A 14,676-nucleotide genomic window follows, 5' to 3' on the forward strand; every position below is an offset into this window, starting at 1 on the left:
CTCCACCGTGAATACTGTGCTCCGCAGTACGACAACAGGAGGCCTGAGCAAACCCCAGCGCTTGGACACATTTGCTGCCCTGCTGAGGGTCACGGCATCACCATGCAGGTGGCTTACCCAAGGCTTTTTGCTCCAAATTATAATCTCCAGCCATATGGGGAACACACTCATCAAACACATACAGCCTTCAGAGCCACTCTCCTTTCCACGCTCACTTGTTTTGTGTGCTCCCATTCCTCCACATCCTCCCACACCATGGTTTTTCTCTCTGGTAAGACCACAGCCAGGCTTTACTGCTAGAAAATCCTTCAGGAGGTCAGGATTTAGACAGCATGGGGGTCTGCGCTTACCCCCACACTGCAACCACTGCTCACCCCAGGCAGGCTGGCACAAGAGGTCTGTCAGTCATCAGGAGGGGAACTGACTCCCCCACATATTTGCCCGAGCCTGGTCTGAGAGCTTAATCACATTTTTCAGACACAGGAGAACACCTCCTCTCACCTTTAAAAGCAGGCTGTGTAGCACTGGACAGCCCAAGAGAGAAAACTCCAGTGGCAGGGGAGCCCCAGGCCGGTAGGCTGTGGCAGCCATGGAAGACCCCACTTTCCCACTGCTCCTGAGGCAAGGTTCCCTCCACAACCTCCCCTCAGCGTGGCGAGGGCCCTGGGCTCACGTCTGACATGACACCGCCAGGCATCCCCACACGATTTTGGAGGGACTGAGGTGCAGGGAAGCTCAGCCTCCACCGCTGCTCCTTGTCCTACTCCAGTTAATGTCCCATCCTCCTGAGGCCAGGGCCACCTTGTTTAATGGGGAGACTATTTATTTAATGGCGCCTTGGCAGAGGCAGCCTCCACCAGGCCATGGCCCAGCTCCCCCAGGCACGGGCACCGTCCCCCCAGGGCCCCCCTCACCAGCTGGCATAAGGTCTCACCACCTCACGGCCTCGGTTCATAAAGCTTCTATTTATATTCCCTCAGCACCACAACATTAAGGTAACTTTTCCCTGGTGATGCACAAATAGCTGACTTTGCCTCTGGCACCACGGCAGCAAGGAAGGTGGGTGTTCAGAAGCTTACACATTGCAAGTGAATACAAACACAGTGGCTCTGTTTGAAATAAACTAAAAGAAGAAAAAGAAACAGTTTTCTAAATAAATAACAGTCAGGAAAAAAAGACTCCATGCCATCAGGAAAAAACAGGGTAGATTGTGCTGGGAGACAGGATTAAAAAAATGAAAACTGTAGTCAGCATAAATACTTTCCCAAAGAATGAAAGCAGTGACCGTCCCAGTCACCTGCAGAAGTTATTCCGATCACTCTCTGTGCCTGCAGAAAAGAACTGAAGAAGAGGGAAGAATGCAAGTGCTCCATTTTAGGTTGTTTGTTCTTTTTTTTTTTAACATTTTGGGGGGACATATGTCTAATGCCTAAGATTATCTTGTATTTCATTTTTTCCTCTGAATATAAATACATTGCCTATGGATATATCAGAAATACACAATAATGAAACTATGACTTATTTACCTGCTGGGGGAATACTAATGAGTGTTCTAGTAATGAAAACGGCTTCACTGGCTTGTAAAATGCAAAACAGCAGGGAACCCACTGGAGACCCCACAAGCATATGTCAATAAACTTACATTATTCACAAGTACACAACCCTCCCAAGACATCAGTTTCCCAGCCTCCTTTCATTTCCTGACTGCCTCATGTTTTAAGCAAAGTCAAAGACTAATTTTCTAGCTTCCTCAAGCCTCTAAAGTTTTTGCAGAAGCCAAATGATCATATGAAAAACTTTCCATTCAGATGCAAACTGAATATTTTATCTGCTAATACTTCATATTATCCAATCTACAAGTACTACAAAGTGCGATAGCAATACAATTGTAACCATGACCATAAACATTTGAACGTAAATACATTTTACCAGAGCGCTCTAGCAATGCACTCAGACACAGCACTGATACAGTATGCTCTCATTCATAACGCTGTTGTTCTCTAGTTCTCTCCTTTGCATCAATCTTGACAATATTAACATCTGTAACAATCACTGACCAGTCTCATTTCAACACTTCCAGTGTACATTGCCAAGCTCTGCAGCATATTAAGAGTAAAACAGAAAGTGGTAATCCCCACCAAAGGTGATCGTTCAGCCAAAATTCAGATCAAAGCGTTAGGACTTTAACAAAAAAAACCCATTAGAATACAAGTCCAAGCATTTGCTGTCATAACAAGATTGCCATGACTGTATTTCATGTCTCCCTTCATTATAAATCCATTTGGCATCCTCTCTAATAGCCAGCCTACCCTCAGAAAAAAATTATTTGATGTTCCTGTGGATGTCATATGTGCCCTGTACTTTTATAGCACTTCTATTGTAATCCAACATTAATTACCTTTCCAATTAATGTACTGCATAATGCTGCAATATTAAATGCTCGCATTTTGTAAATGAGAAAATTGAGCTCAGTTCTGTCTGCTTTGATCCCATTTTACTTTTATTATAATTCAGTACCAGAATTCTTTTCCTTTTTGGTTGGGTTATTGACACCCTGAACACACACAAGGGAGCCATCGCTTGCATACAAAAGATACATTTATGCTTCTCTTTCCCGAGAAGACCTCCAATTTCTCTTTTTCAATATCATTTTAATATACTTTCCTGCCTTATGATTGTTACTGAACAGCTCATAAGGGAAATGGAGGTGACAGAAGTACTAAAGGAGCAGCATTTAGCAGTTACCATAAATTTAGACATCATAAATACCTACAACTGCTGGAAAATGGTAAGTGTGAAGCAGGTCACAAATACAGAAAAAATGTAATCAAAACAGCGGTCAGGGAGTGAAAAAAACTCTTCTTTAGAAGCTGAATGATCCAACATATTCCTTAAAGGTTGTGTGTCAAAAATACCATTCCAAGTTTTACTGCTGAGTACCGTAATAAAAAGAAAAGTATAAAAACCCCACATATATAAAGCATAAAATATAGAAATGGAAAATATATATCCAAAATTGCTCCCTGTATGTATGGCTGAAAGAATATATGACTGGTGATTTTCCACAACGAGGAGTTTAATTTTTCTGTTGGGTTTGAATCTTCAGTTTAGTTTAGCTGCTGTCGATAGCTGCAAGCATTGTGGGCTACTGGATTCGACCTTCAAGGCCACCATCTCAAAGCACTTCACAGTGCTTTTTCATCCTTAATGAGCTTAAGCGCTTGAGGAAGGTACAAATTCTCCCTTTCTCCGGTGACATGATGTCTAGCTTGCTTTGTTACCCCGGCACATCATTTTTGACAGAACCAAATCTACAACACACAGAAAGTTGCAAAAAAAATCAGTTGCCCCTCACACTTACTAGTCTTGCACTCAACGTTCTTTAATGCTCATCACTAGCTGGCAATTACTGAGTATGTGCGTATGCGCTGAGAAGAATGTGCAGATGAGACTGAAGGAATTTAAGAATGTCACCTATAAAATATTCCCTCAGATAGCTTAATAACCTCAGCTTAAATAACCTTGCTGTTCAAAAGGTGTAAAATTTAAGAGTAGCCTATTTAAGCATCTTGAGACTGGATTTCCTCTTGAACTGCCCTGGAATACTTCATTGTAATCTTAAACTGAGAAATACCATGGTTTAAGTGGACAGGCTGGTTATTATTGATCCATCAATAATTCAGGCAACCTACTTTAATAGGAAGTAGTGCTCCTGTTTCAACATCATCCTCAATCAAAGCCTTTTCAACTTCCTTTTATTAATTGCTTAGCAATGATCTTGCCCTACTGCTGCAGCAGGTACAGCTAAGGCGAATAGCCATGGAATGCCGCTGCTTTTTCCAATGCTTATGTAAAGCTTATAGGGAATCTCAGATTTGTTTGAGATAGATAGCTTTAGCAACCTGGTATTAACCCACTTCATTCTGATACAGTTTGGTTTTGTATGTTCTGTTTTGGTCTTCAATCCTGACTGGTACCCCACTTTCAGTTTACTTATTTTAAATGGCCATTATTACAGTTGTTAATCCTGAAAGCAAATTCACATCTGCATCGATCCTTTCTTCCCACCATGAGAATGCCAGTCTTTGGGACACTGACATCTTAGCTACTCAACCTAAAGGACCAACAGCTGGAAATTTTTTGCACCATCAGTGAGCTGTATGCAGTTTTCATTGCTACAGCAAACACGGCTAGAACAGAAGAAAATTAAAAGGGGAATATGCCAGGAAAGACAGACAAACAAGATTTTATGGAGATCTGACTACAAAATGACAAGACATTCCTAACTATGCATTGAAGTTAACTTGTCTTAATCATTCCTTTGTCACTGGCAGAATTTTAGAAAGGGATTCTCATCAGCACTGAATGACTGGGAGTTTGTTGTGTTTACCATCAGCTAACAAAGTGTGCAGCAGAAGGTCTCACAGAGTCCATCTGTGTTAACACCTCAAGTACACAATACTTGAGTTTTCAGCCTGGCTAAGGTATATTCTTTACCCAACATTGCTGTTAACAAATACTCCTTCTGCCAAGTCATTTATCACACTTAAGACAATTATTTCTCAGACAAAAGCTGACAAACCATGAAGACTGTAACCTCCCCTACTGGCTGAATTAGCAACTGTGTGCCCATTACCCACATATTCCTTCTCCAAGTACTTTTTCCTTCGTATTCCTTCTATTCAGAGATAAAGAAATGCCTCTGGTGGGGAAAACAACCAGCTGTCAAAGACTGGTGTTTAACCAGCCTCCCAAGGGAAAACTGCAGCCTAAAAAAGCAACCCTTTATGAGACCATTCAATGTTCAACTGCCTTGTGCACACCAGTCTTCTGGCACCACCAGAGGACAGTCATTCTGCTCTAGAAAGTGGCATGTCAAAGTTCCCAGACAGATGTCCACAAAAAATCCACATCCTGGCTCTGAGATTGTATGTACTACTGTTAGGCATAAAGTAACCCAGGCAAACCCAGACAACCCAGGCAAAGGCTCCATTTCCAGAGTTATGCAAGTAGCACGCTTCCTTCTCTCATGTCTAAAAAGTCCCTTCTTCCAAGCAAGTCAACCAGACAGTTACCAAGCCCCCTGCCTTGATAGCCCCATTCCTGCCCAGCCAGGAGCATCTTCATTCACTTCCTCAACATCCAAAGCAGGGTGGGTGCCCAGGAGTCCCAACAATCATGTGGAAAAAAACTGGTGTTCTCAACATATGTTTCCAATTTCCCCCATGGGCGGCCCTGTGTTGAGGTTAAGCAACAAAGCAAGCCACCACCAGGAGGGGGATTCCAACCTCCATAAGCAAGTTCTGTCCAAGGCAATTCTTTCAATTGCTCAGCATGAGATCTCACACTACTAAAGGAAAGAAAAATATTATTGCCAATGGGGGGAGAAAATTTCCACCACTGAGTTCCTTTACTTTTTTCTCACGTTTATCAGCACACAGAAAGTAGCAAAAGACAACTAACTATAAGACCTTTTGAAAATTCATTTTATACTATGAATTTAGAAATTAAAATTATACATGAATACTATGAACTTAGAAATTTAAGAATCAACATGACACTTCATGACTGTTTTAAAAAATCTCTTGGAAAATCACTTCCAACATTTCCAGTCATTTCAGCAGGTTTAACTACTGCATATATATTCCACACGAGATTCTACCAAGTAACATGAAATCATAGCTAAAAATCCATGTTAAAAACTAGGTAAGGCCAAAGAACTACAGGTAATTTATGAGAATCCAGTGAAGTCAATGATACTAACTGCATGAGCAAGGATTGCTTGTGGAAGTTAACACAGCAGAAACAGGTTTGCAAAATGCATGGATTTTCAAAGTTTTTAAATCAGATATTGTCCTGGTTTCTGTTTTATTTCATAGAATTGAATGAAAAGCAGCCTGAACATGAGCTTTTTCTGTAAAGGAAGTTCAGGCCTTGCAGTACACATCGTATTTTAACTTTGCTCCCAGCTTAATTCCTTCTAAGCACACTTTGAATTTGGCATCCATTTCCTGGTTCTGAGCTTCAGTGAAAAGATTTTTCCAGTCTCCAACAACGCCTGGAATATAAAGAAAAGTAAAATATTACCCTTGACTGTAAGGACCTAGGAGTATGATTTAAAACAAAAAACTACCGTGTCTGTCTTGTTAGCATATTTCAGGATAATCAAATTCTTTTATTTTTCCCACAAGAAAAGAATCTCTGACCCAAGAATACACTCTTATGTTTGCCTTATGTTTGGAGTCCTCAATAGAATGTGAACATAAAGCGAACATAGGAAGCTACTGGTCTGCTTTCATAGCTTTGGCATGTGCCTTGTACAGCTGCAGAAGAGCATAAAAGATGACCAGCAGTTGTGAAATCAACCCAGAAAGTTCAAAGATTTGGCTTTTAACTGCAAGAGCTTTGTGCACTGCAACAAAACACTGCCGTAAGATGTAGCCTACCTTTAATCTAGATTTTGGAGAGCCCACAGTCTGAGGTTGTCTGAGTCTACAGCTCTAGCTTGATCCATGACTAAAAGACACAGCTCAGTCTGTGGAGTGTCTGGATTCCACGTGTTGACTGAGGTTCATACACAATCACAAGGGTTATTTAGAAAACCCAAGAAGAAACATCTGTGGAGGCACGCTGTAGACCGAGTGCCAGGCTATCCCCAGTACTCACAGAAGCCAAAATAAAACTCTTCTTTGTTTTAATTGGTGCTTACTCCATACCATGACTGAAGGATGCACTTCTGCTTATCACATTACACAGGGCTTTACCGAATGGTAGTAGCATCCTGAAGCACAATCAGTGTTTCTTAAACAACTCCCAACCTTGAAAATTATACAGAAAGATTAACCACCTACTGATCCAAATTCCTGTCTGCCCAAGATACAGTGCTACCATTCACCACCCTGGCAAAATACAAACAAATTTACCTTTGCGGAAAAGAATTGAGCCAACAGGACCATGAGTCTCCTCAGCCTTATCCTCCACTGCCTGGAAAGTGGCCCTGTCTGCAATGGACTGGATCTGCTCTGCCGTTGGGAAGAATCCAAAGAATTCAGCTATCTGCTTTACACTGGCAGTCAGGTTCTGAAAGCAAGACAGTGAAAGGGAGACATGCAATATACTTCCTCTAAAAAAGGAGTTACCCACTTGGGATGTGCATTGCCATCATCTATAAACAATATCTGTTTTCCTTCACAGTATGTTTTCTGCATTACACTGGAGCTCAGCATTTGTATAGCCAGACTCAACTTGTCACTAAAATCAACTTGATCTTCCTCTTTCAGAAACCTGTGCCTTTTGCTGTTAATTTCAGCAGATTTCAAGGAATGGGCTCAGATGTGTTTTGCCTGTCAGTACACAGCATCTGCTTTACCTCTTTCAGGTCTTCATATATTATGATCATAGTATCTCATCCTCAATGTGTTTGTTCCAGGTGACTGCACGATCAAAACAGGATCCCCAGACAACTGCGAAAAAGAGAAAAAAGCATCAGTGTGACTGTCTTTTCTTACTGGGTACTTACTTCTCTCTGACTGAAGAATTGCATTCTGTTGCCTATCAGTTACATCAATGCAAACAAACAGAACAGCCTGTCCTTTCCACCGTACCATACTGTACATCAGAATGACAGAGGCTTCCTCTGGACTTTTGTAGATAAATGGTTTCCACACAGAAATACAAATTTCACTGTGTCCTTCCCCTGTTTCTGTATTGTCATTTAAACATCTCTTAAAAGCAAAACCCAGACATCAGTCTAAATCTAAAATTTGGGTTGCTAATGAGGTGTGCAGAAACAGTAAAGACAACAAACTGTCATTTTATTACCACTTAGATCTGTAGCACTTCCTCTGTCACTAAGTGGCAGAATTTTGACCCAATGCCATTGTCAAACTGCCATGCAACTCCCTCACCCTTGCCTGGAAGAGCAAAATACTCAGAAGCAAAGCATCTTTTGGACATTCTCCCCATTCTGGCATTCAGCTGCCTCCTTTATCATGATGTATGGCCATCAGTAAACTAATTATGACACAGCTGTTTTCCCACTGGCCCCATTTAGTTGTTTTTAAATATTTTTTTTCTGTTGCTTCTTCAGCTACATTCAGTAACTATAACAATACCTTTCCCATTCATGAACTCTGAGAAGAACTCATCCCAGGAGCTGTAACTGGGGACTCTTGGCACACTGTTGTGGAAATGGAAAAATGAAACAGCTGTATCTTTAGGGTTTCGAAACAGCACTAGTATCTGGAGTGGGAGAAAGAGGTCAACAATTTTAGATCACTTATTTCCCCTGGCAACCAAAATGAGAGTATAACAAAACATTCTGCAATCAATAACATACTGAGGGCTATAAAGTATTTTATTAGTTAGGGCATGAAGAACAAATTTATAACGTGATCATAATAAAGACCTTGTTACCACTTCTAAGATTTGCTTATGTCATGAAGCAGTTGTAGAAAGAAGCAACTGGAAAAACTGTAATATTGTCATTGAATACTATCCCATAGCTACCTAAGACCTGGGAAATTATTAGGAACTATTTGCCAAACCCCTGCTAGGAAAAGCTCTGTTCAATTCTCCTTCAGGAAACCACAGCTGTTACAATCATCTCCCATTTTTCAAAGCATGGCAATAATGTACTTGAAATCCTGAGAGACTATAATCCTCACAGAAGTGTAAATGCTTCTGAAAACACATTATATGCATCAAATTTTTTTGTTATACATGTTATATTTTTTCCTGTCTCATTGAGCAAAAAATACATGGAAAAAAATCCCCATCTCTTAACCAATTAATTCCTTCATCTGTGGTACATCTCATAAGTGCTATGTATCCACCATTGTTCAGTGACCGAGTACCAGAAATATTAAAGTTTTAACAGCGTGACTCTTTGCAAGGAGACAGTCAATGTCCCAGAGATACTGCTGCCACATTCATTCCCACTATGGTTGTGCATAGGAAAGAGTAGCATAAAAGAGGAAAGTGTGACACTCCAGCCATTTCTGAGCACTGCAACAGCCTCTAGTTTATGTCAACTACAGCACCCCTAAGGCTACTGTAAATTGTAGGAGGTGCTAAGCCAGCCCAGGCATCATGAGACTCCCACTGTCTCCAAGTTGCTTCCCCCCAGTGCCATCTGCTTGGGCTCAAGAAAAGGACGTGGCCCCAAAGCTACTCTTGCATGATGGTACTGTCAGAGAGATGAGGCTTGTTCTTGGAAAAGAAAACAAAAAAGAAAAAAAAAGAAAAAAAGAAAAAAGAAAAAAAAAGAAAAAAAAGAAAAAAGCCCACCTTGGCTTTGTTCTTGAAAATAGACTTGGGGAGGCAATCATAATTCAGATGTGTTGCCAAAATCCTTGGAGATGGAATCTGCTTCATCATCTTTAGAAATAAACAGAACCATAAGTGAGAACAGTTTTGTTACATGGGTGCAGCAATGATCTATGAGAGTCGCCTGTGTGAAACAGCCCCTAATCAAAAGGTATTAGTCATCCAAGATTATCTTTTTTCCCCTCTCAGGAGAAATATCTTTACTTGCTGCATGACTTCATTTTAATAACTTGTGTGCGGGGGTACAGGAGAGAGAAAACAACAGACTTCAAGTGGTTCAATAGTTTCTTTTCACTAACCTGATATTTATCTGGATCTCCAATTTCAATAAATGGTAGTTCTGTGCTTACAGGTTTACTCTGGATAGTTGCAAATATCAAATCACTTATAATCTGGATAAGCCAGTTCACACCTGCACCAAGAAACCCAGAGAACAAAATAAAACATATCACAGGTTTATAGCCTTCTCATTACATAGCTTAATTCAGCATAATAGACAGTCATCAAATGACAAATAACGCTAAAGCTCTCAAATTATTATAAACAAAATAATGTTTTCCATTCATGAGATCCTCAACAGCTTCTTAACTGTGACCTTCTTGGCTCACTTATAACTGGTATGTGGAAAGCACAGCGGGCAGAACTGACTCGATGCACTTAACATCTTTTTAATACATTCATAAAACACTCAGTGACAGACAATAAAGGGAGCTTTCCTGTCTTTTACAGAGAAACACCTGGGAAGAGTCTGGATAGGAGAAGGAAGGAAGGAATGAGCAAGGAGCTTTGCTCATTCTGCTGAGGAAAGCATCTGCCTCTCTCTACTGCCCTGGGTCAAGGATGAAATGGAGTCATCTATTCAATGTCACTGCCAGTGCTTGTCCTCAGTTGTGCCTGTTGCTGGCTCTGTAAAGTACATGCCAGAACAAGTGCTAGAAGAGCTGTTACCCACCGGACACCTGCATCCCTCCCCACCCTTCACCCTTTGGAAGGGATCTTGCAGTAAAGCCTCCCCCATACAACATCCCATTCCAGCATGAGCCTGTGGCCAGCTCCTGGAGCTGCGCCATGGTGCCTGCTTCCCCAAGGTTTCCAGGAATCTCATTTGCTCCACTGATGCTCTGCCGATTGCCAGCAGGACAGAGCGAGGGAACAGCATGTTCACCTTGGCCCGCAGCACCCTCCCCGTGTGCTTGGGGGGAGGCACTTGGAAGGCTTCCCACTGGGCCCACGGAGATGGAGCTGCAGAGCTGCCGACACCTCCTGCACGCTGCGAGTCCCCTGTGAACACAGCTGCCGGAGGCACTAACAGAGAACACACAATGCAAACAGCTTTAACCTCTCATGCTTTCAGTGGAAAGTTATTCCAAGAAAGGAATAACTTCCACTCTATGTTACATAAAGTGCCTCAGGATGCTTGGATGGAAACAGCTGATACACATATTTATACAATAATGTGTATACAATGTGTACACATCATACAATGTCTTATAACGCATACAAATACTACATTTATATACCACCCAATACCATATTTATATATAAGACATTGTAGGATGTATATCATTTGTATCGCTCTCCCATTAATGCACAGATCAGAGCCGAAAGCATTAAGAGTCTCCAAATCCATGTCCTCATCTGCCCAGTATTAATTGCATGCGCACAAATACAAATTTTATTTTAAAGAAAAGCTACAGTTGAGAAACCTAAAATTCCTATTGGCTTTGCAACTGTGCAACCTGTCCCTAGAAAGTACTGCATCCTGGAGCTCCATCGTCCTTCACCCCTACCTCATCAATAGTTCTCTGTGTCAGTTTTCCTCTCCACTGCGCACAGCTGAGTCAGGGGAAACATTTTATATAGTAAGACTTTACTGTAACTTAACCTTCATAATCCTTAATAAGTAAAAGGAATGAGGACAACATTAAAACTTTTAGAGACGAAACTCTTGAAGGACCTCAATGCAAGTCCTTCATCAGGCATGTTCATGGTCATCTAAACCTGGCTAATGCCAAAGAGTTTGAGCCCTGCACAGAAAAAAAATGAGAAGTTGGCAGAGGAAGCCAGACACTAGGCTCCCCTGGTTCAAGAGGGAAAGAGGCTTGCAGAGAGATTTTTATTACCGCCTGGTGATGCTACAGTTTGGTGGGTCCGAGTGTTCCATCAAGGGGCAAAAGGGAGCCCAGCAATTTCTGGTTTCAAACTGGGGCAGCTAATCTTTCCTTTTCATTCTTTATCCTCCCCTCTTGCCCTTTTTCCCCCCACTTTGTGAGCTATAGGAAATTAGGGCAAGAAACCTATTTAGCACTGCTTAAGAGTGTAAGAGCAAACATCCAAATGGGACAAAATTCCGTAAGATTTACCTGCAGATTGTTAACTACACTGCACTGCACAAATGCAGCATTTTCTCTCCCTCCTGCTTTCCTATTTCTTCTGTGCAACCTCTCATACATGCTTTCCACCAGTGCCTGCTGGGTAACAGGGTGCTGCATTCCCTGGCAAACCATGGGGAGTGGTGTACTCCCTCTCCTACTGACAACTAGCAATGGTCTTTGGTAAAATTTTCCCCTGCTGACCTACCACAAACTGTCCGGTATTAACAGTGTGAGATCTCTTTATCTGCTGCTTCCTCTCCCCAAGCAGGAGAGGTTTACTGACTTAATAAACCTCAGAGACAATCAATCAGCATCATGACTCCATGTCTGAACTCTTCCAAACTCTGTGAGAAATCAAAGCCAGTGACAAGTTATGAAAATTACCTTTTAGGTCTTTATAGGGTCAGAAGAACTCTACACCCAGACCCAATGGAATTACAGGCTCCTTAAAATAAAGGTGCACATTTCACATTTTGTGCCAGCTCCCTCCTTTTGTATTTGCCCTCTCTCTCGGTTCAATGTCCTGTCTCACAGCTGCTATACATTCACCCTAAACACTACAGGCATACTTCTTAAGCCCCTAAATACACCACAGTTTCTTTCCAGATCAGAACTCACCAACCAATGGGAATTCTATGCGCTGAATGAGGACTCTGATTAGAGCCCAACTCGATCACATCCACTACCACGCTAATGCAATGAAATCCTTCCCTGGACCCACATTTTCTCCAACAACCCTAAGCTTCTGCTGTTTGGGTCTCAAAGAAGAAACATATGCTTGGATAGGATTTCCTAGATTAGCAAAACCCATCCCTTCCTTGTAAGCAACCATGTCACAATTGAAATTTAGTAAAACTGATCAAAAATAACTAGTTGGTTGTTTGTGGGTTTTTTTCACTGCTCCTGTTGCACTTTTCCTTTCTGCAAACCTTTGACTAAAAGATTTAGACTTTCAGTATGTCTTAGTCAATACCATTTTGCAGTAACAAAACAAAAACCAATGCTGATACTGAATAATGCCAAGAAACAGCTTATAATTTTGCAAGTAAAGATGCTGTGCCTTGTCACTTTCTACAACAAAGAGTCTAATGCATAACTTTATTGCTTTTGTACACTACACTTCTAACACGCTTTTCAGAATACAGTTTATCATACTGGCAGAGTTGTCTTGTCCCACTGACATATAACTAACTATGTACTTTATTCTCACTTCTTCAGCAAAAGTATCTTTGAACACTAAAACTTCCTTTTCCTTTCAGAAACATAAACCATATTAGAAAGCAGTGCAACAGACTGCTCAATTAAGATAAAGCAGGAAAAAACCGTGCTGCCTCTGGTTGAAGTAGAAATGCCCAATACCCTCACGCAATGTACAACCACAATCAGTTGGTTTTCCTTCTTATTGTGTCAGCTAATTAGTTACAGTATTGTAGACTACAGCAAGCAATTTATAATGCATTCACCGCATTTGGCGTAGGACACCAGCAGCATATCATCTCTTCTGGCTTCCAGGTTCTCCAGGGCTTGGAACATTTCTGCACTGCACACTGTGGCAGGATACGGGGTCCCCCAGTAGGAGAACAGCAGGTCCTTCAAGGTAAGCCCTCCAGACTTTGCCAACGCTTTATCTCATCAACAAAGGCTTTTTTGTCCTCAGCCATATTTACCACTTTTGGGGTGTGAAACTCTTAGTAAGTTCCTTTAGACATTTTTAAGTGGTGGAGTAGAAATCTGCCCTCCCCTGAAATTGATATGTTTCTTTCTCTCCTCCCTTCCCACCTTCCTGGAAGCTGGCTTGTTCCTGTCCACTTATAATCTACAGAGCAGGGATTACTTTAGTAAGAAATCCCACTAAGAGCAAGTAATACTTGCAAGCTTAGCCACCAGGGAACACAGAATTGGAAAATGAATCACCCTGTAACAATGAGCAGCAAAATATTGTATCTAATCTTACACAACATTAATAGGAAAAAAAGCATCTAACAAAGAAAAGACGGTCCCTAATAAGAAAAATCCCAAGAGGTTTTATTTTGGCAATAAAGTCAGCCTCATACTATGAGTTAAGAGAAATAGTGAATAACAGAAAACAATGAAATCAAAACCATAAAACCAAGAACAATACTGAGAGGGAAGGGATGCTGCCATTTTAGGTTCTAAATACCCCCTGTGGGAGCTAGTCTGCACTAATGCCCTTTTTCATGTTAAAAAGACAATTAAATACTGACAACTTGCACGGCACAGGTTTTTTCAACATCTCTGTGATATAACCAGTATCCCTTTTTAATGGCCATAGCCTTATGCATCCAGCTGTCTTCCCCTACCAGCAAAAGCAGAGGGGCCGGTGCTGGCTCCCAGGAAGAGCAGAGGAGCTCTTCCACCCGTAGAAGCAGCCGGAGGGCAGCACCGAAGCGCAGGCCTGCTCCCTAGCCTGACGGCACACCTGCTCAGGAGCCTCAACAAGGGGCTGCAAGGCCTGGCCCGGCCTCTGAGCTGTGGTGGGCACCCATGCTGACAGCTGGAACAGCGAGGCGAAGACACTGGGTCCCCCTGGGCAGCTGGGAAAGGTGGTGGTAACTCGGACCGGCTGGCAGCAGCCAGAGGGGACCGTCGAGGGCGAGCGGCGGCCAAAGATCGCCACCTGCACCCAACGCCACCACTGTGCTAACCAACGGCCCCGCTTGGGCCTGCCCTGGCAGCGCCGGAGCCGGGGGGGGGGAGCCGCGGGTTGCCGAGACGCGCCTCCGCCTCCGTCTGCGTCTGCCTGCGGCCGGGCCGCAGGTCGGCGCCTCGGCAGGAACCCCAACCACCGGCGTCGGTGCGGGGTCCGCCATTACGGGCCCCAGCGGACGCGAGAGAGAGTACTGCGCACGCGCGGTCCGCCTGTGCAGAAAAGGTGCGCAAACGGCGGGCGGTGCGGGCGCAGTGCGCATGCGTAGCCGTTACTGGCGGTAACGGAAGGGCGCCGAGCTCCGGC

General features: G+C 42.7%; 1 protein-coding gene across 1 annotated transcript; it reads right to left on the reverse strand.

The window, feature by feature from the left end:
• Nucleotides 1–5,435: 5,435 nt before the first annotated feature.
• On the reverse strand, nucleotides 5,436–14,434 carry SULT6B1 (sulfotransferase family 6B member 1). Its single transcript, XM_052805825.1, is given in 9 exon segments — nucleotides 5,436–6,058; nucleotides 6,924–7,080; nucleotides 7,370–7,404; nucleotides 7,407–7,463; nucleotides 8,115–8,241; nucleotides 9,289–9,378; nucleotides 9,627–9,739; nucleotides 13,166–13,330; nucleotides 13,333–14,434. Coding segments are annotated over 9 exon segments (906 nt in total). The 5' UTR covers nucleotides 13,364–14,434; the 3' UTR covers nucleotides 5,436–5,927.
• Nucleotides 14,435–14,676: the final 242 nt, after the last annotated feature.

The sequence above is a fragment of the Harpia harpyja genome, chromosome 13 (genome assembly GCF_026419915.1).
Source record: "Harpia harpyja isolate bHarHar1 chromosome 13, bHarHar1 primary haplotype, whole genome shotgun sequence".
NCBI lineage: Eukaryota > Metazoa > Chordata > Aves > Accipitriformes > Accipitridae > Harpia > Harpia harpyja.